This window comes from Hoplias malabaricus, chromosome 12 (assembly GCF_029633855.1).
Source record: "Hoplias malabaricus isolate fHopMal1 chromosome 12, fHopMal1.hap1, whole genome shotgun sequence".
NCBI lineage: Eukaryota > Metazoa > Chordata > Actinopteri > Characiformes > Erythrinidae > Hoplias > Hoplias malabaricus.
The window spans coordinates 8,304,237-8,331,927 of NC_089811.1; the positions used below are offsets into that span (position 1 = coordinate 8,304,237).

General features: G+C 43.4%; 1 protein-coding gene across 1 annotated transcript; it reads left to right on the forward strand.

The window, feature by feature from the left end:
• Nucleotides 1–672: 672 nt before the first annotated feature.
• On the forward strand, nucleotides 673–26,260 carry edar (ectodysplasin A receptor). The gene is made up of 11 exons (XM_066686886.1): nucleotides 673–720; nucleotides 2,092–2,214; nucleotides 4,999–5,180; nucleotides 6,688–6,773; nucleotides 11,680–11,763; nucleotides 12,038–12,163; nucleotides 13,667–13,741; nucleotides 16,758–16,830; nucleotides 19,469–19,667; nucleotides 20,661–20,721; nucleotides 23,994–26,260. The coding sequence occupies exons 1-11, from the start codon at nucleotides 673–675 to the stop codon at nucleotides 24,335–24,337; spliced, it is 1,401 nt and encodes a 466-aa protein (XP_066542983.1). The 3' UTR covers nucleotides 24,338–26,260.
• The last annotated feature ends 1,431 nt before the right edge of the window (nucleotides 26,261–27,691 follow it).

A 27,691-nucleotide genomic window follows, 5' to 3' on the forward strand; every position in this document is an offset into this window, starting at 1 on the left:
TTATGTTTTCCCATAGGAAAATGTTATTGCTCATAGGATGCTCTGTAATGGCTCACGAGACAGTGGTGATTCTCCTAGAACTCATTAGGAGAAAACGAGTGAGACAAAAAGGAGATGTGAGGCAGAGATGAAGGGGAGAGAGTAGGGTCCAGTTCATGGGGCAAATCTGAGCACAGTTTATGACTTCACTGAGATCTCCACTAAAATTCTACAGGAGACGTGTGAGATCAGTTTGAGACACATTTGAGCAGCAGGAGATACACTAAAATCTCAGATGTTTCTCCATCTGATCTCACCTTTGTCTGGAAGAAACTACTGAGTCATTAAGGAGATCATTTATTTTATATATGTTTACATTTCCACCTTAAAGTAACAGTATGTTAGATTTGGGACAGTTGCTCCAGGGGTTTTGCTGCAGGCTCAGTCACAGAGGGTTTCCCAGGGATTCCCGCAGGGATCACAACCACCACAACCCCCCACCCCCCACCCCCGCTGGTCAACACAGGTAACACCACGACTAACCGATTTAAACCTGCAATTCATTCACGTTTACAGCACCTTCCTGAAATCAAGGGGAAGAGGGAGAGGCAGGGGCAGGGAATGTGGGTGCTTTCCTGCCCTCCACCAAAAGTTACATAGCGCAGTTTCCGCAGTGCTAAGCTCAGAGTAGCAATGACAGAGGCCCTGTTTCCCTCAATGCATCACGATGATTTTGAAGCTGTTAGTTTATCACATACTGTTGCTTTAAAGTGGCTGAGGTCACTCATTATAAAAGATGTCTACAAACGCTTGTACACCGAGCGTGTGTGTGTGTGTGTGTGTGTGTGTAGCTGAGGCTGGTTGTGGAAAAAAAAGGAGTGAGGTGTTTCCAGAGCGTTCCTCTGGCAGATGCTTTGTTGTCGTTGGTTTATTTTGCGCCCCCTCTGACTCACTTTGTTCTCGCCGTCTCTCACGTGTTTGTGCAGCGAGTTTCTGTGAAAAGTGCCGATGTTTATTAGATGAACAAACCAAGCATGAGTCCAGACAAATTGAGTTTATTTGTGGATTTGGCTCCAGTTCGCCTGCTTTCCCTCTGCAAACAAACACTCACACACACACACACACACACACACACACACACACACACACACACAGTGACACAGACACACAGAGAGAGTGACACACACACACAGAGTGACACAAACACACAGAGAGAATGACACACACACACAGAGAGAATGACACACACACAAACAAAGATACACACAAAAAGAGTGACACACAAAGAAATAGAGAGTGAGACACACACAACACACACATGGACACACACACACTGAGAGAGATAAACACAGACACACTCTTGAATACACAGAGAGAGAGAGAAGAATTTGGGCAGTAATTAAACCACACACAAACCGGAATGTAATTAAAGCAGTGGGCGGAGATAAATGTTGATTGATTGGCTGTGAGTGACACGTCTTGTGGTCTGTAGTTTTGGCTTTGTGTGTGTGTGTGTGTGTGTGTGTGTGTGTAGGTTGAAGGAGAGAATCATGGACCCTGCTCCTGCCCATGTCCAAATATTTATGATCAGTGGACGCTCCCGGAGTCGTCTGTGGTCAGTCGTGTCAGAAAAGTGCACAGCTGCGTTTGCGTCTCAGGGTCACGTGTGAAACCTAACGCACACTTGTTTTCCTGCTGTTGTGTTCTCAGATTTCTGACAGGAGCAGAGAGCCCTTTTATAATACCCAGGAAATTCTCAGAAATACTGTATTAATAAACAAAAGGAATATGTCAAAATAAAGTAATATTTTTAAAGTCTTTGTTAAACGTTACGTTTTCTATAAAGTGCAACTCACGCAAGATGAAGGACAAACTTCCCTGTCGTCCATGAATGAAACAGTTTACGCTCCACAGAGGGGGTCCTTGATGTGGGGGCTTCCATTTACAGAGTCTCCGACACATTCAGGCCAATAGGTGTCAGTGTAAACGCTGTTTCAGAACGTAAAGAAGAATCAGTGCCGAAAATTATTTATTGCTGGTTTTGATTGTATTTTTTTATGTAAGTTTATTAAAATGGTGTGTGTGTGTGTGTGTGTGTGTGTGTGTTTACAGGTGTCCAGTGTGTGTGGGTTGAGGGCAGAATATTCCAGCTGTGGAGAGAATGAGTTTTATAACCAAACCACCAGCAGCTGCCAGCCGTGCCCTCCCTGTCAACCAGGATACGAACCGTACATGGTAAAACACACACACACACACACACACCAAAAACACACAATCATTCAAAAATTAGCAATTACCAATACATACTTTCCAATACACACACACACACACACACACACACACACACACAAACCACCACACAAATACACTACCATACATGTACACACACTTACACCTATGTGCAAAAACACACACAGAGATACATACAAACACATAAACTTAGACTTAAAAATAATCACATATATACATACAAAACACACACACACACACACACACACACAGGAGCCTGGTGTTAGTGGAGGTAGCTGTTGGTGGGCGGAGCTGAGATGGACAGATTGGAACCAGAGGGCAGTGTTAATGTAGCAGAACAACACCGTCCTCAGTAATGAGTCCAAAACTACAGCATTTACCAGCACACACACACACACACACACACACACACACACACTCACACACACACACACTCTCACACATAAACACATACACACACACATTCACTCACACACTTCTAAACTTTTTCTGTACACCTTCTATTCACTCTCACTTTGTCTCTCTCTCTCTCTCTCTCTCTCTCTCTCTCTCACACACACACACTCTCTCTTCACTGTCTCTCAAACTCTCAATCTCTCTTCCGCATCTTTCTGTCTTTCTTCTTTCTCTCGCCCCTCTCTCTCTCTCTCTCCTTCCTTTGATCTCCTCGTTCTTCTCTGTCTGTAATGAACGACTCTTCTCCTGTAATCGACGAGACTTGTGATCTTCTCCTGACTGTCTCTCATTTTTAAACTGATACCGTCAGTCGTTTCAGAGAAGATCAGAGACTTTCTGGTGGTTTGTGAAGGTCGCCCACCACAGATAAACAAGGGAGTGAAAGAGAGCGTTTCTCCGTTGGAGGACTCTGGTTCAGGCTCATCCTCTCTCTCTCTCTCTCACTCTCGCTCTCTCTCTCTCATTCACCCTTTTCCTCCCCCTCTTCCTATATCTCTCCATCTTCCTTGTCTTTCTCTCTCTTCCACTCTCTCACTCGTTCTCTTCTATCGATCTTTCCCTCACCTCACCTCTCTTTCTGTCTCTTTCTCCCCTCATCATTGACTCTCTCCTTCTTCTCGCTCTCTTCAACTCTCACTCTTTCTTTCCTATAGACTATCCTCCCTCTCTCAATCTTTCTCTCTGCCTTTCTCCTGTCTTCCTCTTCCACTCTCACTCACTCACGCTCTCTCTCTCTCTCTCTCTCTCTCTCTCTCTCTCTCTCTCTCTTTCCCCATCTTTCTCTGTCTCTTTCCCCTTCCTCTCTCTCCATCTTTCTCTCCTCTGTCTTCCACTCTCTCACTCTTTCTCTCCTCTCTCAATACCTGATAATTCTATTGATTTTAAAGTAAGTTAAATGATCGATATGTGATCGTTGCATCGTTTCTAAAGTATCAGAAGGTTGTTCTCTCCTAAAACTCAGTATGAACCTCGAGGACAGTTGGTTAAACTTAGGGAAATATTTGCCGATGCGGCTGAGCCGTTTAACCAAAGCCAAAAGTTTTCATGCTAATGCTTTTTTAATAATAATCAAAAAGACAAGAGGGCGCTGCAGATGGATTCTGATGAAAAGTAAAAGCCTCTGAACATGGCATTCCAGTGCAATCCAATAAAGCGTGGGGCGTTCGGACGATCTTGTTTCAATAAAGGCCTTGAAAAGCTTGAGAGCCCGTCGTTCTGGTGTTCTCCTCATGTTTCTGATGAGGAAGAATGGAGGAGAGGTGGAGGGACGCCCTCAGAACTCAGTAAAGGAGAGAAGGCGATTTGAGAGAAGGTTTGGATGAAGAGTCGATGGTTAAACAAGTTCAGATGCGCGGTGCCAGTCAGGTTCCTATGCCCTGGGTTTGGGTTCAAGGCTCTGGGGGAGACGGTGGTGTTTGATTGATTCAGCCTTTAACTGGAGGGCTCTTTTCCTCACAACAAAGACACCTCACCCACCAAAGCGCAGCCTGATAATCGGAGTCATTACCTTAATTACGCCGGCTTGTTTTGACGAGTGGAAGAAGGGATGAACACATCTGCCGCATTAAAAAACAGACACTACCTGTGGGAAGTCTTGCTGTGGAGGGGTCACGCACGGGTCAGGAGACGTTGCTTTAAGTGCTTTCCCTGACATTTAAAATTAATACCTCACTTTAAAAAGCTTTAAAATGAGTTTAAATAATAATGCCTTTGGTTTAAGGCCTTCGGTTTAGCTCCTGAAGTCCTGAAGATGTATTTGTTTTTGCCAAAATACTACGCAGAACCTACAACTACAATTCCAAAAAAGTTAAGACACTGTGTAAAATGTAAATAAATGTGAATTTAAACAGAATGCAATGCTTTGCAGATCTCATAAACCCATATTTTATACACAATACAACAGACATTCAATTCCATTTCATGAAAATTATTAATACCATTTAGAAATTGATGGCAGCAATGAATCAGCAGCAAAATGTTGGAAAAGAACGTGGTTCTAATAAAAAAACAGCTGGAGGTCATTTTGATGTTGGGGTTGTAGTTTATTGAATACATTTGTAATTATATATTTTAATAATTTTTTATTTAAAATCTCCTCTTCTACTTAAAAACAAGTTTAATAGTTTAAACATGCAGCTGCCAGACAGCTTCTAAATCAGAAATTTTACAAGAAATATACTCATGTAGAAATAGTTCGTATAAAATAAGTTTTAATTTTGTAGTTCTAGTGAAAGCTGTGGTCTGTAAAGGTTAGGAATTTTAATCTGTAATTGTTATTAATACATGCACATATTGTGTGTGTGTTATTTTCAGAACTGTGGTTATGGCAGCAGAGATGAGGACTATGCCTGTGTGCCATGTCCCTCGGGGAAGTTCTCCAGGGGAAAGTATGAGATCTGTCGGAGACACAAAGACTGCGATTCTCTGTATCGAGCGACGGTGCTGATCCCGGGGACGATCCAGAGTGACGCGGAGTGTGGGCCCTGTCTGCCCGGGTGAGTGGACGATCCTGTCTCTGTAGATACCGCTGACGCTGTAGAAAATGGATGCCCCTGAAAAAGATGTCATAAAGAAGGCAGAATGTGTTCCCCACAGCATTAACAGAGTCTTCACAGATGTGCAGCTCACCCCTGGCACTGACATTTAACAAACTGCAAAACTATTACACACTGGCTTTTCAACTTCATGCTGGAAAAAAAAAATTAAAATCCTTGTTTTCATTGGCTTACCACTTTTAGAATTAGCATATATATGTTTACAAAATCGTTAACGTTGGTAAGATATAGTATTTACGTTTTTTAGTTTACGAATAAAAATACAAAATCTAAATTTTCAAATCTCTTTATTTCCATTCTTAGTTTTTTATATTAAATATTTGTTTTTTTATATTAACTAACTATAACTAACTAACTATTCTTAATTATAAGAATTTCTGTTTTAGAGAATATTTGGCTTTTTTGTTTGTTCAATTGCTTCTTTCAAATTATGCCAAAAATAATAATAACAAAAATAAAAAATATAAAATGCAGATGTTTTTTAAATAGCAAGCCGTATACCACCCCCTACCAAAGAGCACAGTGGGTACAATGAGGCAGATAAACTCTTACAGAGTAGTGATTTTGCAGATACTCACACACACACACACACACACTTTCCCAGAGTGTGTATGCGGTCCTGGGCTGTACCCACTTAAAGAACAAAGTCTGGTTCCAATCCCTTTTAATGTAAATATACAAAGTGCTGCTTTTTAAAGGAACATTATTGAGTGAATTTAATAAACTCTCCACACACTGTACTCTTTTCTTTTTAATGTTTTTGTTTTTTTTATCTCAGGCCTGTGGGTAGAGGGCTAAAAAAAAACCTAATATATACTTGCAGTCACCAAGTAAAACATCTAACATCTTTGATCAAGAAAAATGCAGGGGTTTTGCTGATGCTGATTTTATTATATATTTATTAGATTTGAATTATTTTGATCTGTTTGACAGCTGAGTTTGAAGTAATTTTCCGTTCTTTATGGAGGTCAGGACTTTGATTTATTTCCTTTAGTTTTGACATTATTCGCCTTAAACGACACTATCTTGCAACAGATTTCATTAAATTTAAAGAAAAAAAATGTAATATCCCCTCTGCACATAATTTTCCTTCTTGTTTTAATGCGCTGGGCCAGAAAAAAAACATACAATTACAAAAAAATATGAATGGAATGGCAGAAGTTAATTTGTAAATATTTCTGACCTCAGAATGGAGTTTATACACACTAATTAAATCTGTCATTTATTTACACTAGAAAACCCCATTCAGCAAAACTCTGCAGCAGGAAAAATAACCAAAATTAAAATGTATCTGTCCATGTTTACAGATAATGAGGAATTAAATTTATTAAACAAGAGCATGTCATCATTGTTCAGAGAGGGGAAACATCTGTGTTAATTAGATATGTTGCTCTACATAAACTATAAATAAAATATATCTATGTTTTAAATATTTTATGCTCCACAGGTACTACATCCTGGACAGTCGACCTCGCAATCTTTACGGAATGGTCTGTCACTCCTGTCAAAACGCTCCCCGCAACACTAAAGAGTGTAAGAAAACTTAAATAAGTCTGTGTGTGTGTGTGAGTGTGTGTGTGTGTCAGGAAAATACTAATCCTTATTTATTGTAATTAATTACATGCACGCTAGAAAATGTTACTGTTTACTACATGCTACTTCTCTCTCGCTCTCTCTCTCTCTCTCTCTCTATTCCTTTTCTCTCCTTCACCTCTCCATCTCTCCTGCCAGTTCATAAATACTCAATTACGCTAAATGCTTCCAGTTGCGCTAGGCTAGCTCAATGCATATTCTTTTAAAAAGAGTTTAGTGCAGGGGCCACACACACACACACACACTCACACACACTCACACACACACTCAACCACAGCCCTTTTTTAATGCTACAAATAGCAGGTCATCTGTAAAGCTGCGGCTAGTGAGCGTCTGGAGTGCGTTAGCCGCTAAACGCTGCGTATATTAACAGATTCATTCGCCCTGTCTTGGCTGTTTTTTTTTCTTTTTTTCTTTTTTTTTTTAGAAAAATCGATGCTAACTTTGCGATTGAAAGCGAATACCTGAAGCCTGAGTTAACCACACACTCACTGTGACACACACCAGAGCCCCACGTTAGCTGCTAATCGCAGCACTAGCAGCTAGTGCCAGTGTTTGGGAACAAGAAATAAAACAGGAGCAATTTCTACTGAAGTAAGCCCTTAAGATTTTCAGGGTTTTTTATACAGTAACGAGGTGGAAAACAATGAGCTACTGTTAAGTTATAAAACTGAAAAATGCCAGGAGCTCATCAAAGGTTAAAAGATCCCAGGGTAAAGAGAAATCAAAACGGAGCTCTTCTTAACGTCTTGGTACGTTTCTCCCAGACAACAATAAGATCAGATGGAAAGATAAAGGAGACTTAAGCATTAGTCTCCTCTCGCTCAAATGTGTCTTCTGAGATAAATATAAAGACCTCAGTGATCTCCATTTGAGTTTCAGTGGGGATCTCCGAAAAGATACAAACTGTGCTTGGATTTACCAGCTGAACTAAACTACACTCTCTCATTTATCTGCGTTATCTCTCTCTCTCACTCTCATGTGTCCTACGGTGTTTTAGGGGAATCACAGTCAACTGAGCCATTATAGAGAAACCCATGAGCAATAACATTTTTACTTTTACTTACTGAGTCTACTTGTTTCATACAAAATGGCAAATAAATGAGTTCAGTTCATAATTTCAGAGTTAAAAATCAGGGATTAATGTGAATTAAATCTTCTAAACTCTTTAAATGTTCAGTAGATCACTGAACATCCATAACAATAATAAGAAGAACAACACTCCCATTCTAAATTCTTAAATCAAACGTATACAGATATTAAATGGGTTAAACACTGTAATTTAGCACAAGACAAATGAGTAATTTTTCACTCCAAGAATTCAACGTAAGATTTTATAATGTCATTTTAGAGTGTTTCTGTTCACACATAAATTACGTAAAAATAAATTGAATGAATATCATTAATTTTGACCAAATATTCAACATATCTTTGTTTTTTTAACTGAAGGTATGAATCCCGTCAGTTCAATAAAGATCCTGTGCCCCAGATCAGACTGAAATAGAAGCACAGAAACAGCCATATATCGTTAAAATAAAATAAAATCCCCTGAAACGCTGCATTCTGTGAAAAAGGCATGGTTCGGTGGAGCCCACTGTGGACGGAGTGGATTAAAAGACGATGGCAGAGAACGACAAGCAGCTGTTGGCAGGCGTTCCTCCTTTTAGTTGCTCCATAAACATGATGCACTACCTCAAGAATTGTTTTTAAAGTTGCTCATTATATCAGCGGGAGATCAGAAACTCTGACCGAGATGGTAATTTAGTTTGAGTGATTTGTTGCATATGCAAATTACATGCAATCCTTGTCTAAACATTAGTGGACGCCCCTCAAACTGAGTTTGGCTACTTTAACCCAGAGGAAATAACAACGGCAAAGACGACCTTCCTAGTGTCACTGTAGTTTCTCTTCTTCCTGCTGCTCAAATTTGTCTCCTGAGTTAAAGACCTCAATAATCTCACACATCTCTCCTCTGGAGTTATGTCTCCTGAGCCATTACAGAGCAACCTATGAGCACTAATTTGTTCCTCTGAGAAAGTGCAGCCACTGTGGATGGGTATTTATTAAAATAGATGCTTTCTCAGGAGTGATGGAGCTGCACTGAATACCACTGGGATGATTTATGACACTGAGCTAATTATTAAACAACAGCATCTGACTTCTCCAACGTTCATGCAAAGGCTGAATGCCATCAAATTCTCACAGCAGTGTTCCAACATCTAGAGTAAAGCCTTCCCAGAAGAGCTGAGACTCTTACAGTGGTGACACCTTATCAATGCCCTTCATTTCACAAAGAATACACACACAATTGTCTTTCACTCAAAGCGGGCGTTTTCCCGAGTCTCTAATTGTTTCTCTTGAGACGAGACGAGACGAGACGAGCAAGAGAGGGGAGAGAGAATCCTGGTGTAAGTGGAAGAAGAGGTGGAGGTGTATTTTAATGAAAGGTCTCTAACCACTGCGTCTAATGTAAAACTATGTGGAGGGAAAGCGCAGTTTCGAGGCGTGCTCACACTCGCCAGGTAATCTGCAAATTGCGCTCAGTTTGCGTATAATAATTAAAAGTTTGGAGGGCATAAAAAGATTATTAACCTGCTTCTGCTTGCAGTGAAAGCTCGAAAAAATGTCTCCTGTCTCCTTCCACTGTCCACACTCTGTGTAATGTGCCTCGCAGGCCTCGAACACTGTGGTCGGAACCAGAGATGAGCTCAGAGAGGGATAGCATTGTGTGTTCCTGATCAGTGTGACCCTAGGGGTTTGTATTATCACTGTTAGAAACAAAAGATGCTTTGAAGTCACTGTTTAAGGATTTCCACTTTCCCTAAACACTCCATGGTGAATGGACCAATAGAAATGTTCAGCTGAGACTCACTTAGTCTCAGGTCTAACTTAGTCCTAGCTCAGTTTTGGCTCAGTCTTTGCTTATCTCATTATTAGCTCAGCCTTGCCTCTATCTCATTCAGTCTTCGCTGAATCTTGATTCAGTCTTTGCTCAATCCTGGATCAGTCTTGTCTCACTTTTAGCTCATTCTTAGCTCAGTTCTAGCTCACACTTAGCTCCATTTTACCTTAGTTCTGCTTCAATCTTATTGTCTTATCTCTGGTCTAGCTCAGTCTTAACTCTAAATCAGCCTTAGCTCAGTCTTGGCTCCTTCTTTCTCAGATCAAGCCTCTTGTATCAGAACAGAACGACGTCTCCTGACTGACAGGACGTAGGGAAATACAGGAGGAAACCTGACGCTAGTTCAGATTAATAATCAGTCATAATTAGCCGCCCAAGGCATTCCACATCCCGGCTCTGCTCCTTTTTTCCTCGGGATGGCTTCCTGAAGTCTCTCCAAATGTGAGATCGGGTTCCACTTAGCAGTTTGTGCATCACTGATTTTTCTCGAAAGTGAGCTTTGAACTACCCTGCCTTGAAGCTCTAGCTGAAAACCAAGCGTCCAGTGGCTGGAAAGTGTTTCATAAGGGCGCCAGTCCTTCACAGGGCGACACACACTCACACATTCAGTGGAATTACAATTATACACAAGAAACACTTTAAAATGTATTTATACAACTAGAGTCAACTGGGAGTCAGAGTCAAAGAGTCGACTGTTTTATTTGACTCCTCATCACTGCATCAAACTAACAACCACCCCGTCACATTTTTTACGAGTCAAAGTTTAGATCCGGTTTCTGTGTTCAGTGTGTATCAGGGTTTTGTTGCAGAATTAGGGTCACGGGGTCAAACCACTGACTCTGGAGCTTCACCTTTAAATTTCAGCTCTTTTTCCCGGACACCCAGCCTGGCCTTGCTTGGTGATAGGAGAACCAGTTTCCAGAGTTCTTTAGCCGATGTCTGCTGGTCTTTCTTGCAGTTTCCGGAGGTGGATAGTATTAGCTTGATTTAGCTGTTCCTCCCGAGCTGTTTACCACTGAGATCATGTCACTGTTAATCTGTGGGAGCGAGACTCTATTCCAAACAACATTCCAGCAGCCGAACCTATGTCCTCGAACCCGCCACCGCAATTAAAGAGGAGCTAGGAGCAATAATGTTTATTACAGCGGGGTGGAGGGGGGTCCCGGCAGTAGGAAGTGGTTTCAGTGGGTTTTAAAGGGGTTTACGCTAAGGGTTTTTTCGTTTTCATTTCAAATGAAGGGTCCATGAGTGGATTCCTGCGCCGTTTCATAAACAGTGGCTTCAGTGCGGCACAAGGTTGAGTGGAAACGTAATGTTTTGCTTCGGCCGCGGGTTTAGGCTGCGGTCAGGCTGCTGTTGGGTAATGACCCACTGCTGCTGTCACTGCTCTGTGTTGGGGCAGGATTCACTGATGACGGTTAACCCTCTAAACCCTGCAAATCCCACACACTCTTCATTCTCACAGCCGCATGATGCTCTGGTTCCACCAGGAAAACCTCCAGTGACTGAATATGAATCACAAGGAACTGACACATAAATCTTGAGCTTAATAACTAGCTCTAATTCCTTTTCTTTCGTTCGAATGCTAACATCTCCAACTTATTTTGGAGCATTTCTATTGGGTGGATCATGACAGTTTTACTCAGAGCAGGTTTGTTGTTCTCAGATACATTTAAATAAAAAATCAACAGGAGATATGTGGTTTTTAGGGAGGTTATGATACAGGAGTCAAAGCCAGAAGTGTTTTACTGTGTAGAATTCTTGGAGAGACACACACACACACACACACACATTTGACTGTAACACACAAATTAAACAACACACATTTACAGCAACCAAGAAAATATAGATGTGAACCAAAGGAAAATAAAATCAAACACAGCTTTAGGAGCTTTTATAAGTAAATTTTTACCCGAATGCTGAGAGTATCACTCCATTTTTCAGGCATGAAAACAACAGCTGTTGCGTCAGGACGAGTTCCTGGGGTCTCCTCCGCCAGCACCACCATCTTCCCTCATGCAGAGAAAGGTGGGACACCTTCAGTATTCATGGGCTGAGCTGTAAACACAGTGATGAGAGACTCGGGTTTCTACACAGCAGTGGTGAATGGAACCAGACGTCTCCATGTCTACAAACCCATTCTCAGACTTGTTTGAGGAGCTTTTAGAGGAGGACGTCTGGTTCCATTCATCACCACTGTCCACTGCTCTGACTCCATCACTGTCTATACATCTCCACAGTTTAGTAACGCATCGGTTTGGGGGAATTGGTGAAATTAACCTTGTAATCTTGTTTTTCATAGATCCAACAGGACAGGGTCACCTAGCAACCGCCCTCATCATCGCCATGTCAACCATCTTCATCATGGCCATCGCCATCGTGATGATCATCATGTTCTACATCCTCAAGGCCAAGCCGAGCGGACAAGGTGCGTAAACAGCTCATACCCACACATTTCACTAAAAACAACTCAACACTGTCGAGAAAAGACTTAAATAATTGAATAATATCCATGCAACAATCTCAAACCTGAAATGAGATTAGCATTAGCTCCGAGAACTATATTTCTAATCATTTCTTGAATCCCAGACATTTTTGGAAGGAGGAATAAGTCATATTCACCATGTAATTTCTGAAACAATCTGCGGAGTCGGAATGAACCATTCATTCATTCATTATCTGTAACCCTTATCCAGTTCAGGGTCGCGGTGGGTCCAGAGCCTACCTGGAATCATTGGGCACAAGGCGGGAACACACCCTGGAGGGGGCGCCAGTCCTTCACAGGGCAACACACACACTCACACATTCACTCACACACTCACACCTACGGACACTTTTGAGTCGCCAATCCACCTACCAACATGTGTATTTGGACTGTGGGAGTAAACCGGAGCATCCGGAGGAAACCCACGCAGACACAGGGAGAACACACCAACTCCTCACAGACAGTCACCCGGAGCGGGAATCGAACCCACAACCTCCAGGCCCCTGGAGCTGTGTGACTGCGACACAATGCTGCACCACCGTGCCGCCCGGATTGAACCAGTTTATGTGTAATTCAAAATTCAAACATTCTCCACTCTTTTGTCATTTTACAGTAACTTTCTCTCACAATTCACCTTTTAATCAACAAAAAAACAACCTAAAAATGAAGTATAAATGCACTATGTTCCCAGTCTCTGACACTGAAATCCCCATCTTTAAATCGACTAAACCCAAACTCACACGTACTTTTGGATACAATATTATCCCCAAGAACAGAACAAATCCATCACATGCTTTTCCTGATGGAGCTTATAACGAATGCAGCGCCCAATAAATTCTTCACTCGCCGTTTTTCACACTACTTCATTTTTACGTTATTTTTAATGCTACGCAACGTACGCGACAAACATAAAATGACAGAAGAGCCGACGAATGTTTGAACTTAGAATTACAGCTACAGCTACAGAATCTTTTAAAACTTAATTGAACACCTTGTTAAACAGGTTTAACACAGAGTCCCTGGTACCCCCAGGCCACCAGGTGTCAGTGTAGCTGCTGTTTCAGAACGTGAAGAACTCGGAGTGGAGAAGATAACTGATTGCTCCTGTAAAGCTTGTTTTATGCTGCTAACTGTAGCGAGCGATTAGCATCAGGTTACATTAGCTCCAGCCTTGGGCCGCTGCGTTAGTCACGTCTCAGAACTCCCGCATTAATGTGCCGTAAGTATTCACACATGAGCGGCTCATGGTGGTCCTGCAACTCGAGAAGCTTTGCGAAGTGTATGAGTAAGAACACACACACACACACACACACACACACACACACACACACACTGGCATTCCTGCATCATTCCCAATTCCACAGACATTAAATAAAACCATCAGTGCTTTAAAGAGACAGTGTTTTCTTTAAGAAGCACAAAGTGAATGTCTCTGTCTGATTTCAGCGTGCTGCTCTGGACAGATCGTCAAGACCATGGAGCCCCCCACCAGCAAACAGGAGGAGAAGAAGGAGGTCAAAGGTAGGACCAAACTGCACGCTACTTTTAACCCGTTTTAGAGTTTTCTTTATTCTAGTTCTTGTAAATCAGATGTTTATTTATTTATTTGTTTTATTATTGATTTATTTACTTAGTTTATTTGTTTATTTATTTATTTGATATGTGTATTTTTATGTATTATAAAATATTCGTTTTTTATTTATATTTATTACATTATTAATTGTGTTTTATGTTAATGTGTCTATATAGTTTTCATATTTATTTTTAATTAATTTATTTATTTGTTAGGTTCATTTATTTTTTTAATCAAACTCTTTTGAAATACTTAGAATTTTTGCTCGTTTTTTACTTTTTAAAATGTTTTTATTTAAATAAAAAATAAAATATCTTCCTTCCTCATTTATGTTCTTTGCCTTCATGTTGTTTCTGTGAAGCCCTTTCAGCTGCATTTTGACATTTGATAAGAGCAGTTTAATAAGTCTGTTATTATTATTATTATTATTAAAATAGGCAAGAGAAGAGAGGTGTCTCTTGGTGGTGATCTAAAGACGTCACTTACTGAATACAGCTGCACATTTATTGCTCATCGTTCCTGTCGTGGGTCTGGCTCTAGTTCCCGTTATCTCTGGGGAGGTCTGTGGTCACCACACGCCTTCTGTCGTGATGAAAGGCTGTGGGATGCGGGGAGGGAAACAGCAGGTGGCGCTGTGGGAATAATCCATTGACCCATGCTTTCGGTTAGTGACGAACCTCTGAGCAATCAATCATCGGTTTTTCAATCTAAAGAATTCGCCTGAACGTTTTATACTGTACATACTGTAGCACGACTTGATGTCAGATGCTGTCTAGACTCTCCTGTGAACACTCTCTAAAGTTTGCTGTGAGGATTTGATGGCAACGAGCCACATAAAAAGCAGTGAGATCAGAGGCTCAGGAGTCACACATTCATTCACATACATTATCTCATGTATTTAGTTATACTCTCACATTTCTTCACTCACATATTCACTTTTTCACTGACACACTCAGTTCACACATATTCACTTACTCACAAACACACATCACGTCATTCATTCACATAGTCATTTATTCACACACTTCTAGAACACTCGCACACACACTTCTAGAACACTCGCACACACACTCATGGTTGGAAACTTTCAGATATACTCACTCATTTAGGGGCTGCTACACAATGATATATGATGTGTGTCAGTGACACTGAGGTATCGAGGCGAGGTATTGGGCAGTGCAATGTATTGTGTCGGCAATCGGCAGAGCAAGTCATCGAGTCCTATCGGGCAGAGCGAGGTTTCAAGTTGGCATCAGACAGAGTGAGGTCTCGGGCCAGTATCTGGCAGAGTGAAGTATCAGGTCGGTTTTAGGCAGAGCAAGGTATCTGGTTGGTATCGGGCAGAACGAGGTATGGGGTCAGTATTGGTATCAGGCAAAGCAAGGTATTGGGTTGGTATCGGGCAGAGCGAGGTATCAGGTCGTATTGGGCAGAGCAAGGTATCGGGTCGGTATCAGGCAGAGCAAAGAAACAGGTCGATATCGAGCAGAGCAAGGTATCGGGTCGGTATCGTGCAGATCAAAGTATGGGGTCAGTATCGGTATCAGTCTGAGCAAGGCATTGGGTTGGTATTGGGCAGAATGACGTATTGGGACAGTATCGGGCAGAGTGAAGTATGGGGTCAATGTCGGTATCAGGCCAAGCAATGTATTGGGTTCGTATTGGGCAGAGTGAGGTACAGGGTCGGTATCGAGCAGAGAAAAGTATGGGGTCAGCATCAATATCGGGCAGAGCAAGGTATCGGGTCGGTATCGGGCAGAGCAAAGTATGGGGTCAGTATTGGTATAAGGCCAAGCAAAGTATCCGGTCGGTATCCTGTAGAGTGAAGTTTGGGGTCAATGTCGGTATCAGGCCAAGCCAAGTATTGGGTTCGTATTGGGCAGAACAAGGTATCAGGTCGGTATCAGGCAGAACAAGGTATCAGGTCCATATCGGGCAGAGCATGGTTTTGGGTCGGTATCGGGCATAGCAAGTTATTAAGTTGGTATCAGACTGAGCAAGGTATCAGATAGGTATCGAGCAGAGCAAGGTATCGGGTCGGTATCAGGCAGAGCACAGTATGGGGTCAGTATCGGTATCAAGCTGAGAAAGGTATATGGTTAGTATAGGGCAGAGTGAAGTACAGGGTCGGTATCGAGCAGAGCAAATATGAAGTCAGCATCGATATTAGGCAGAGTGAGGGTTGGGGTTGCCCCTGAGGGTCAGTCCTCCATCAAGGCTGAAATTACTCAGTCCTGCTCTGCGTGACTAGAGCCTTCATCTGTCAGTTTGAGGCGAGGGGGTTAAAGAACAGATCAACGCTGAGAGGCAAAAGCACAGACGGATCACTTTGGAGCTTGGAGCCACACACACACACACACACACACACAGGAGAAGAAAAGCAAAGTCTAGCTGAAATGAAACGATAAACAGAAACATGTGAGGCACCTGCTGTGAACAGTGTCAGATCCAGATGTTTACAGATGTCAAACCATGGACCAAGGCTTTTCCTCGAGCAAAGGGCTAGTGTCAATCATCTCTCTCTTTCTCTCTCTCTCTCTTTCACTCTGTGCCCCTCAGCTCTCAGCGGGTGGTCTGTCATATGAAAAGCTCTTATCTCCCCGAGGCCTTGCTGTCATTTTAAAACATGTGGCCGCTTTATCAGAAACACCTGCACAGTGTGCACGGTTGTACAGTTTTTAGAGACCAACCGGCATCTACAGTGCCCACCAATGGCCAAAAGTGTGTGGACACTCGCTTTTCTCATTCCATGCTGCTCTGTAGAGGTTTACAGGACGACCCTTCAAGATCCTGATACATCATCAGGACACAAATAAAAAAAGAGCAGTGCTTCATTCCCAGGCGACTAGCGCGACTCTGTAGCAGCTCTGCCCCAGTCTGCAGTGATATCAGAGGAGCTGCTGGACTTCCACAATCAGAAAAGAGTTATTCACTAATGAAATCTTGTTGTGTGTTGTTTTTCAGAGAGCGTGGTGATATTTGCGGAAAAAGACGAATTCGACAAACTCAAGCCGCCGCCGCCAAAAACAGTGAAAAGGTGAGGCAAAAAAGCACGACTCTCAGCTCATACTGGATGTGTATAATGAAGAGGTGGGTCCAGCAGGGGGCACTATCCCTGTTCTCTTTGTGGATCACAATGCCTGGGTGCAGTGAGGGGGACGCTACACTGAATAAACAGCGCCGTCCTTCAGATGAAACTTAAAACCGAGGTCTTGAGGTCAGTAAAGACCTCGGGGCAGAACCTGGAACAGGGCTCAGTGTGACCCCGATGTCCTAAATCTGCTCCGGTGGCCTCCGTCTTCAATAAACTGCTCTGTCCCTCCCTCTCGTCTCCTCTAATAGCTGACGTGTGGTGAGGGACTGGAGCAAATTGGCTGCGGGAGCATCGTCCAGGAAGAGGCTGCATCACGTTGGTGGAGGTGTAGGAGACTCCCTAATGTCCCAGAGAATGTAAAGCACACTGGGGATCTATAAAAGCATTCCATCTTTAAATCGTCTAAACCCAAACAATATTATCCCCAAGAACAGAACAAATCAATTCTTCACTCGCTGTTTTCTCACTACTTCATTTTTAGGTTATTTTCTGTTAAATAAAATGACAACTGTGATATTTAATATGACACACAGTAACAGTAAAGTGACTAAAGAGGCAGAGAAATTCTGAATTACAATTATACGCTACACAAAAGCACTTTAAAATGTATTGTACACCTAATAAATCAATTACAATCTGTGAACCATGGAGAAGAGCTCCTCGTCCGTGTCGAAGGATGTAAGCCTGCTATAAATGCAACAGGAAGAAGAAAGCAATTGTAATCTTCTGTAACTTGAAGCGAGGCTGTGTTTTCTTTCTTTATCTGATCCTCAGCGCGAGACTCTACCGGTAATTAAGTCACCACAGGACAAGTTCCAGCAGCGGAGTTTAGCTGCCAGCTCTTCCAGCGGGATGGGAATCTTTTGCTCTGTGTGTGTGTGTGTGTTAACGAGTGTGTGTTTGTGCCCTTTGTTTAGACACGATGTGGAAAAACCAAATTCACCCCATCACTAAAGACCCTCTCACTGCAAGTGAGATCACTCAGATTCCTCATGATGAGGTTATTGAAAGACGAATATTAAAATATTTAACCTGTTTTCAGTCACTGAGCTTTAAGAATTAATGCTATGAAGAAGGTAAATGATCTGCCAGTGCAGTTAGACACTTGCTTGGAAAAGATAACTCCACGAACGGGAAAGGACATTCAGAAATCGGAAACATCCTCACAGCACTCAGAGTGTTATGTGGAATATTAGAGATAGCAATTAGATTTAAGATGATTTGACGTTCTCTTGACTTTAAAGGAACACTAGGTAAGAATTGGTATATTTGCTCCTTGACCAGGTCAAACAGGTGAAAACAGCCAGAATAAGATGAGAACAATGTGGCCTGACCGGAAAGAAGCACTGCAAAACACACACACACACACACAGAGTCGTCACTCTACACCACTCAGTGCAGACAACCAGCACTAACTTTCCATCTGTAAAATCTCCAGTTACAGCAGAGATCCATTTGTTTTTTATTCAACTCACAACAGCAGCTCGTAAAATTACACCCTGGTCTTTGAAGGGGTTCAAACACTCCTTGGATCAGTGGCCAATGAAAGAATTCAGCCAGAGCTGGACACTGAAACAAGGAAGGAACAAACTCTACTGATCTGTCTGAACTGATGGTGGAGCTGTGTTCAGTCCCAAACAAGAACAACCAGCCAATACACGATGAGTAAACAACGCTTAACATTACCGCCACCGTTGTTGTGGTTTCCAAAGCCTGCCAGGGGGGGGGGGGGGGGGAGTGGTACTAAACAGAGAGTACAGCCAAGGCGTGTAGGTACCATGCAGTGGAAACGTGTACTCACTAATCTGCTCTGTGTAATAGAGGGGCGCACAATTGATAGACAGATATAAAGAGCACATTTTTTATTGAGACAGAGGTGAGACATTGAATATTGGACAATTTTAACGTTTCACTGCTTTTTCTGTGCATCATAAATATCAGATATTGATGGTGTATTCTGATAGTGTCTCTGAGCATCACAATGTGGTATTTTCACCCGCTCCTTCCACCTTAACTTCAGTGTAGGCCCCAAAAAACACAATATGTTGCTATAATACCCCAGTATCTACTCTGTTAGATTCATACATCCTGCAAAAACAACACAGACACAATGCTGCCGTATGAGCAGACAGTGTTTGTAAGCAGGGGCCCTACCTCACACACTCACACACAGACATTGCATAGTGTGGCCTAGCAGAGCATGCCAGGCGATGTGCTAATGCGCTAGCGGCTGCCAGCCTGGCGCAGGTATTGAGTGTCTGGAAACAAAGGCTTTCTGTTGCTTCTCTTCGACAACAAGCTGCTTGTGGTTCAGGAGGAAGATTACAGCTGTGACTCTTCAGTGCAGAGATTAGCCTACAGCTACGAGCTAAAAACAAGGCGCTAGTCACAGCGTTCGCATTCACAGGGCACTTTAAACCCATCACAGGTGGCAGTGAATGCAGTGTTAGCTCTGTAGTGTTCACATTAGAAGGCAACAAATCATTCAGAGGGGTGGAGGGGGTTTGCACATCCCCTTTACAAAGTCAAACACACTCGTGAGCGCTTACATCGTTAACCCCTGTGTTGTTTGTGCTTTCAGTGAAAATGACGCGTCGTCAGAGAACGAGCAGCTGCTGAGTCGCAGCATCGACAGCGACGAGGAGGCGGCGCAAGAGAAACAGGACACTGCCGACCTCTGTCTACTGTCCCTCGTCCACATCACGCGAGACAAAGCCCCATCCATCGGCTCCATCATCAACAACAACAACAACAGCAGCTGTAGCAGCAAAGCCACAGGGGTCAGAGTCCCACACACACTCTCTACATCCCTTACACACACTCTCCAGAGAACTAGACAACAGTGACACTCTGGATCAGACACAGCATTGCTTCTGGAGTTTTTAAACCTCTCAGTGTCACTGCTGGACTGGTCCTGTGTCCACTGATGAAGGACCAGAGGACATCTAGGAGGTAGGAGTGTCTCACAGAGTGGACAGTGAGTGGACATAGGATTTAAAAACTCCAGCCGCAACTGCTGAGTCTGATCCATTCATACCAGCACAACAGACACTAGAGAATGATTCACCGGCAAAATCATGCCTGCTCTGAAGGGGTTCTGAGCCTTAGAGAGCAGGGGGAAAGTATGCAGAGTAACAGACGGCTACAGATAGAAGACGGGGTGGACAGTGGAGCTGAGAGGGTGGGCAGTGAGTGTAGGAACAGGGAGGTGGTTTCACTGTTCTGGATGAAGTTCTGAAGAAAGACTTGATTTATAAAGTAACTCTGTTTGACCTGGGAGTGCATTAACACTAACACAGCACTGAAATGAGAGGAAGACGAGATGAAAGGAGCACAGTGAGGATGAGGAGGATGATGATGTGATGATGGCTCAGGTTTCCACAGCGTGACTCACTCTGATCTCTCTCTCTCTCTGTGTCTTTGTTTTTTCCATTTCTTTTCTCTCCCTTCCTCTGTCATCTCTTGCCTTCTGTCTGTGTTTTCTCCCTGTCTCTCCATCTGTCTTTCTCTTTTCTCTGAATTCTGTTTTATTTCTGTCTCCCACACTGCTCTTTCCTGTTCTTTTGTCCTCTTCCTCTGTGCTCTCTCACTTTATGTTCTCTTTCTTCTCTCTTCTTTTTCTCTGATTTCTCTAAAACTGATTTTTTCCCTTTCTCTTTTCTCATCTATTTCTCTGTGTTGACTCTCTTACGTTTTCGGTTTTACTTCTGTCTCTCGCACTCTGTTTTTACCCTTTTCCTCACTGTTCTCTCTCTCTCTCTCTCTCTCTACAGATTCACAGTCGGAGGAAAAAGATCCTGGATCTTTACACTAAAGCCTGCAGTGTGGCAGAGGGTGAGGACTATGTTGTCTTTTTATAACTCCACAAACTAATTTATTCATCATTCATTCAGTCATTCATTCATTCGTTTATTCATTGTCTGTAAGCACTTCCGGGTCATGGTGGGTCCGGAGCCTACCTGAAATCTTTGGGCACAAGGCAGGAACAGGACAACACACACTCATACATTCACACCTACAGACACTTTTGAGTCACCAAACCACCTACCAACGGAGGAAACCCACACAGACACAGGGAGAACACACCACACTCCTCACAGACAGTCACCTGGAGGAAACCCACGCAGACACAGGGAGAACACACCAAACTCCTCACAGACAGTCACCCGGAGTCAACTGTGGGTGACTTTGACACTACCTGCTGCACTACCATGTCGCCCTTCCATTAAACCTTCAGCACAATATTCTCCAAACTCCTTACATTGAGGACATTGTTACAGACATCGTAATGTCTACGAATGAGATTCCATTCGCTGTGTTACACTGGACACCCACTGGACTCTGTGCTTCACAGCCTTAGAGGAGGAAACACAACAGAACAAAAATGAAGACACCCATTCAGCAGCCGTTGTACACATGGACGTTCAGATGTGCACTCACAGCCTGCATAATCTGCATAGATCTCTATAGAGCAGCTGCACATGAACCTAAAGTCTCCATGTCCAGCAGAGCTCTGTCCTGATGAGCTGGAGCAGTGTGTGTGATCCAGAAACTCACTGACACTCATGTGGCTGAATGCCATCAGATCCTCACAGAAAGGGCCCAGTATGCAGTGTACATCAGGCACAGTCCTCTTAGAACACCAGGTCAGAACCAGGGCTAGATCCAGAGATGGCACGGATTCGGGTTTCGGACCCAGTGCCAGAACGTCGTGTCGAATCTGTGCCACCCTTTTCCTCCCTGCCTCGATTTTCTGGGAGAACTTCTCAGAAAACTTTAAAAACTCTATTTTAAGTTGTTTTTTGAGAAGTGCGCTATAAATGTGTGGTTTTTCGGGTCACTGAGCGTCTTCTCCTCCGGCATCTGGAGCGAGGGAACGCTCTTGTTGTTCGTTTGCTTTTCTCAGGACATCTGTCACGCATCTTGTTTCTTGAATACATTAAAACTGAGCAAACAAAAGCAGGACATTTGGAACCGGGCTTTTCCATGGAGATGTACGTGTGTGTGTTTTCTTGATGTTTTGACAGCGAAATGAATGCCACCTGGAGTGGCACTGTGCAGAATTAAACACTGACCTTTTCCCAGTTTAAGAAAATATGTTCCAGAGGAAGTCAAACCAGTTTTTAATGTTTTTTTATTCAGACCACCTCCACTTCATGGGTACGACCCAAATTGTATTGGTCTCCAGGGAGGGAATATATGAAAATGGTGTGCAGAACCAGTACAAAACAGACTCTAAGACTCTGAGACTTACCTGGCCTTGTGTTTACACCCAATTTACCTGAGAAAATACCTGGAGATTCTCAGACTCACTGAGGACCACCGAATTCATGTCCCACACCCTTACGCCTGGCCCACTCACAGGGTTTAAAAAATCTTGACCGATGTCGAAAACATGAGGCGCCACACACATGATGCCATTTTTCCACAGATTTTTCTGTGCTTAATCCTTGTTAGCGCCACACACTCCACCCTGAATACACACCACACACTTTCAGACTGCTCACACCCGACAGACAGCTCCACTCCTCGGAACTTTGAGGGAGTTTCCCATGAATTTCTACCAACGTAAGAGCGGAGGCGGGAGGCTCTCGTGAATGGAAACAACACGGTGGTGTTTTCAAACCATGGCCCTCGCTCGTCTCTGAGTGATTTACACACGTTAACGTGACGTTTCACACCCGAGAGTCAGGTCTACCCACACTACGGGATTCTGAGTCGTGAATATTCAGCATGTTTCCTGTTTATGATTCACACTCGGGGTCCCAGTTACACGGGGAGAGGGGAGGAGTAAAAACTATGGACTCCTTACAATCACTCTAAAACCGAGACATTTCTCGATTGTCAGGAAGAGCTGTACTGTGGGCCAGGCTTTAGAAAACAATTGATATGTAAATGAGGTGGTTGCTCTGTGATTGGCTGGTTTGCTGTGTTTGGAATTTATTGAAATTATTTGATGCAAAATATTATTTTTCACAACTCCCTCTGAAATCCTTTTCCCACAGATGGGAGCTACTGCTGGTGCAGTTTTAAAAAGAAAATATATGAGGTAGTGCATGTTACATTTTTGTGTTGGACATTAGTCTCCATAGATATCCCTCCTCTTCCCCACGGCTCACAGACCACCCATGGCACAACCCGGGGCTAAGACCTGCAGAGGGAGGCTCTGCTAGTGGATTGTAGTGGTTTGGACCAACCTTAGAAGCTGTCAGTGTGATTGTTTTTGCTGTAGCAGCTACTTCTTTAAGCTTGTCAGGAGACCACAAACTTGCCTGGACTTCTGACAAACCCTGCAGCTGCCTCAAGCAGCTTCTTCCACATTTCCCTTCAAGGTCTCTCCAAGGTCTCTGCTGTCTTTCGCAGCTTTGTGCCACATAATAGTGTTGTGTGTATCAGATGTTCTCTGGGAATGAACAGATGCGTTGGAAAATATACTTCTGCACCACATTCAGACTGTGGCCCTCGTTCCTCAAAGTAGCATCTGGAACTATCAGAACTATCACCATCACGTCCTGGTCCTGGAAGCAGTTACTTTTCTCTCGTGGTTCAGAGCGAGCTGAGTTGGGACTAAACCGTGGCGTGTAAACTTTGCAGAGAGCTGATTGTCCAGAGGGAGTCATCACTTAATGTCACGCAACGCAGACGACCAGCACTAACTTTCCAGCTACATCAGAGATCACATTTGTTTTTATCCGACTCACAACGGCAGCTTGTAAAATTGTGCAGTGATCTTTTAAAGAGGTTCAAACGCTCCTTGGATTCGTGGCTGACGAAGAATCCAGTGAGACCGCTTTACAGTGTGGTCTGCAGGGGGCGCACTACTCCACATCAAACTGCCTATAAATGCAACCATGAGCCTCTATATCATTACTGGCTCACAACCAAAACATCTGAATTAATGAGTGTGTGTGCTTAATGGAAATGGAATGCAAATGAGGCACCGGTACATGGTGGTAGTTGATTCATCTGTTTTTTCTACATCATATGACTTTTTCAAGAGATGAGTTGTGGTCACATGACCAGTAGGGGACATCGTTTCCAAAGCTTTACAGTGAACAGTGTTTGCGGTGCTGATTTGTACTGATTGTACGACCGTATCTCCGCAGGCCTGAGCCCCATCGAGCTGCCGTTCGACTGCCTGGAGCGTACGAGCCGGATGCTGAGTGCCACCTACAGCACAGACCGAGCAGTGGTAAAGACGTGGCGACACCTGGCAGAGAGCTTCGGGTTGAGAAGGGATGAGATCGGGGGGATGACCGACGGCCTCCAGCTGTTCGACAGGGTCAGCACCGCTGGATACAGCATCCCAGACCTGCTGACCCGCCTTGTCCACATCGAGAGGCTGGACGTGGTGGAGGCCCTGTGCTCAGATATCCTCGAGGAACCCGCCAACGGTGCTCCACCTCCACGCCAGCATCCCCCACTGTCCTCGCGCTGCGCCAGCGTCTAGCAACCGGACACTTTCCTTGCTCCGAATCACATGAAGAACATACTGAGGGAAAGCATCTTAAATCCAGTCGATATATTGAATATCTCGCATTGTGCAATTCAGTCAAAATATCATATGTTTTTAACGATCTCTAGATGTATTTTGCTGGGCTTTTTTTAGTAATGGATCACGGCTGTGTTTCAAAAACGATTTCGTAGAAAAACGCAAAGTAATCCGCTGATGGGAAAAGTTCAAAAATTCTGGATAAACTCGCTTAAAACAACCACATAACATTATAAAATATGTTTCATACTCATTACCTTGCCACCATAGTCTCATAACGTGAAATACTCAACATATTGGCCAGCTTTAAGATGATTTCACTTAATAAGACATCATTTTTACTCTCACTACCCACCCTCCGGGTGCTGAAAGAGACGCTGGAGGTGACCCTCACGTCTGAGGGTGAGTTTTGAGCTCTGGGCTGACTCTGATAGGACAGAAAAGCTTGAGCAGCTTGGCACTGGTCAGGATTTCAGTCCAGGCTCCACAGCAGAACATGAAGTCATCCTCGGATTTGTCTTTTTTGCTGCGCTTGCCCTAGTTTTTGTACTGACCAACACATCCAAACAAGTGCTGAAGTGTTTGTACAGTTTGCGCTGGACGCCCCAGTTGAGGTTATTTCCATAAACAGATGCGTTGACCTATTAAATTTCATCTCAATTCCTTTATGCACCAAAAGTGACTACAAAAAAGTATCCGCAATCATTTTTCTGCGCCTGAATGATGCACACACAGAGGTATCACTTGCTCCTCTGCTGTCCACAGGACATCCATCAGAAAACGAAAAAAGAAGGTACCTTTGACTATGTTCAAGTTACTTGACTGAAGTGACTTAAATCTGATCTTTTCAGGGCTGTGTGAACATGTAAAATCTGATGTGAGTTCATTGTATATGCGCTTGTCAATCAGATACATATCTGATGTGGGCATGTGACATGTACGCATCCAGTCAGATCAGATCTCACCTCCAGCATCGACAGTGCAGCAAAACACCAATGGAGGAGAGGCTTGAGATGTGTCCAAAACAGCACCTTACTCCCTACATAGTGCACTCCACTAGAGCTACTACACAGACAGGGCACTAGTTAGACTGGAAGATGTGAAGCCTATGGCCGATTATAAATGGTTTTGTTCATATAGGATAGGAGCCACCTTGTACATCTGTAACATCTGTGTAAGATTTGGGAACCATCCACCCTGTATCCTGAACGTGTCTAAGCCGTGGAGACTTAGCGCTCCAATCCAGGACCCGTCGTCCCTCGTTAACTCAGCGTGTTTTCCCGTGGCTAGCTGCCGGCGCTGGTTCTAATTGGCTGGAATTGGTGTTTTACAACTGCTGGTGTAAAGTGCCTGTGATTTCCAGCACCTCATTAACCAACTGGACCAAATGGAAAAGCCATAAAGCGAGTGGGGCGGTGGAGTGAGAGCTTAACTGCCAGCAGGAGGTAGAAATGAAGCATTAAAGAGCAGAGAGAGTGGGACCTTGTGCCCATTCAGTGACCCAGGCCCGGGTTCAGAGCCTTAATAAGCTCCGAGAGACAAGTGCTGGACTCAAAGCAGACTCCCCCTCCCTGAAAACGGTGTGTGTGTGTGTGTGTGTGTGTGTGTGTGTGTGTGTGTAGGACGTCTTTGCTTTTAAGCGCATAACTCACTTGTTAAATTTCTGTAAGTGCCTGACAGCAAGATAAAGCAGAACTCTGGGGGAAGAATGTAGAAAGCTATCAAAACATCTGGTCACGATCAGTGACCAACATCTGTACAGACCCGGTTGACTTACCTCATTAACATTATTTTATGACAAAGGAGTAAAACTTTAGGAAATAGCAGAGGCCAGAAACAACCCTGTGTATATATAACTTATTACTGTACATATGTGTCATGATTAAAAATTATCAATAAATAATAAATACAGATCTTTATATTCTGCTTGGGCTTTTTTACATTTGTTTGCAGTCTGTGGTGGAGTTACTGGGATCCTGAAGAGGCAAGAGATTTAAAGACAGGTTTCTGGGTTTAGTTCGTTCATTCATTCATTCATCTTCTGTAAGGGCTTCGTTGTGTTCAGTGTCATGGTGTGTCCAGAGTCTGCTTAGAACACACCCTAGACAGAGCTACACACACTCACCCAGTCACTCACACCCGTGGAGAGTTTCACACATTCATCCATTCACACACACACCTGTGGAGTTTCACAAGCTCACCCAGTCACTGCCACGGATGGGTCAAATGCAGAGAAGCTAATTCCCGAAAAGCTGTTTTTTCTTCTTCTAAAATCTAAGTAAAGCCTTGTCCGTAGAGTACACACTTACTGCAGTGAAGTGAGGAACACACTGCCCTTCGTTTCAGGAGAAATGTTGGATAAACAGACGTCTTTTGCCCTAAAGACAGTAGTAGCAATATCTCACACTCTCCAAACTGAAGAAGCGACCTCCAGACTCCAGTCACATTTCGTCTGATTGACTACTTTAGGAGTGAGAGGGTAATTTCACTGAAAATTTGCTTTAATCTTTTTTTAATCTGTTTCCTTCAGAAAGGCAGTCCAACCCAGTGGCTTCGGTGAAAGAGCGAATCGCTCGTAACGCTCTGAGAACCTTTGAATAAAGCGAAGCTGCAGGATTGGGCACGTTGCCGGTGCTCAACATCAATCAAATTCAGACAAAAATGGGAAACAGTTTACACTCCGCCAGCCAAAGCACGCGCCGCGCTCGGAAAACTCCAGGACGTGTGTGTGGAAGCTGTTCATGATTTACAAACATCAATCTGCCCAAGGACAGCAGCTGGAAATCAAACATTCTGTGAAATCTGGGGCATTTCTCTCATGATACCATGAGGCTGATTAGTGTTTATTGTCTAAATAAAGTAAAGAAGGTCTCTTTTTCCTGGAGGCTGGTCCGGGCCGGGTCAGGACGGCTACGTTCAGTGGCCTACTTTTAATTTGAACATGGAACATTATTATTGTCTGAGATAAGGACATTATTATTCAACAAAAAAAAACGTAGTAGCCTAAAAAAACCTAAAAATGTAGTAGCGTGAAAACGGCAAGTGAAGAGTAAAGAGCATTCATTAGGAACAGCATCAGAAAAAAGTGCTGCAGAAGCATGTGTTGACAAGAGTGAGAGAATGTTTGAATGTTGAATTACAATTATATTCATTCATTATCTGTAAGCGCTTATCCAGTTCAGGGTCGCGGTGGGTCCAGAGTCTACCTGGAATCATTCGGCGCCAGTCCTTCACAGGGCAACACAGACACACACTCACATTCACTCACACCTACGGACACTTTTGAGTCGCCAATCCACCTACCAACGTGTG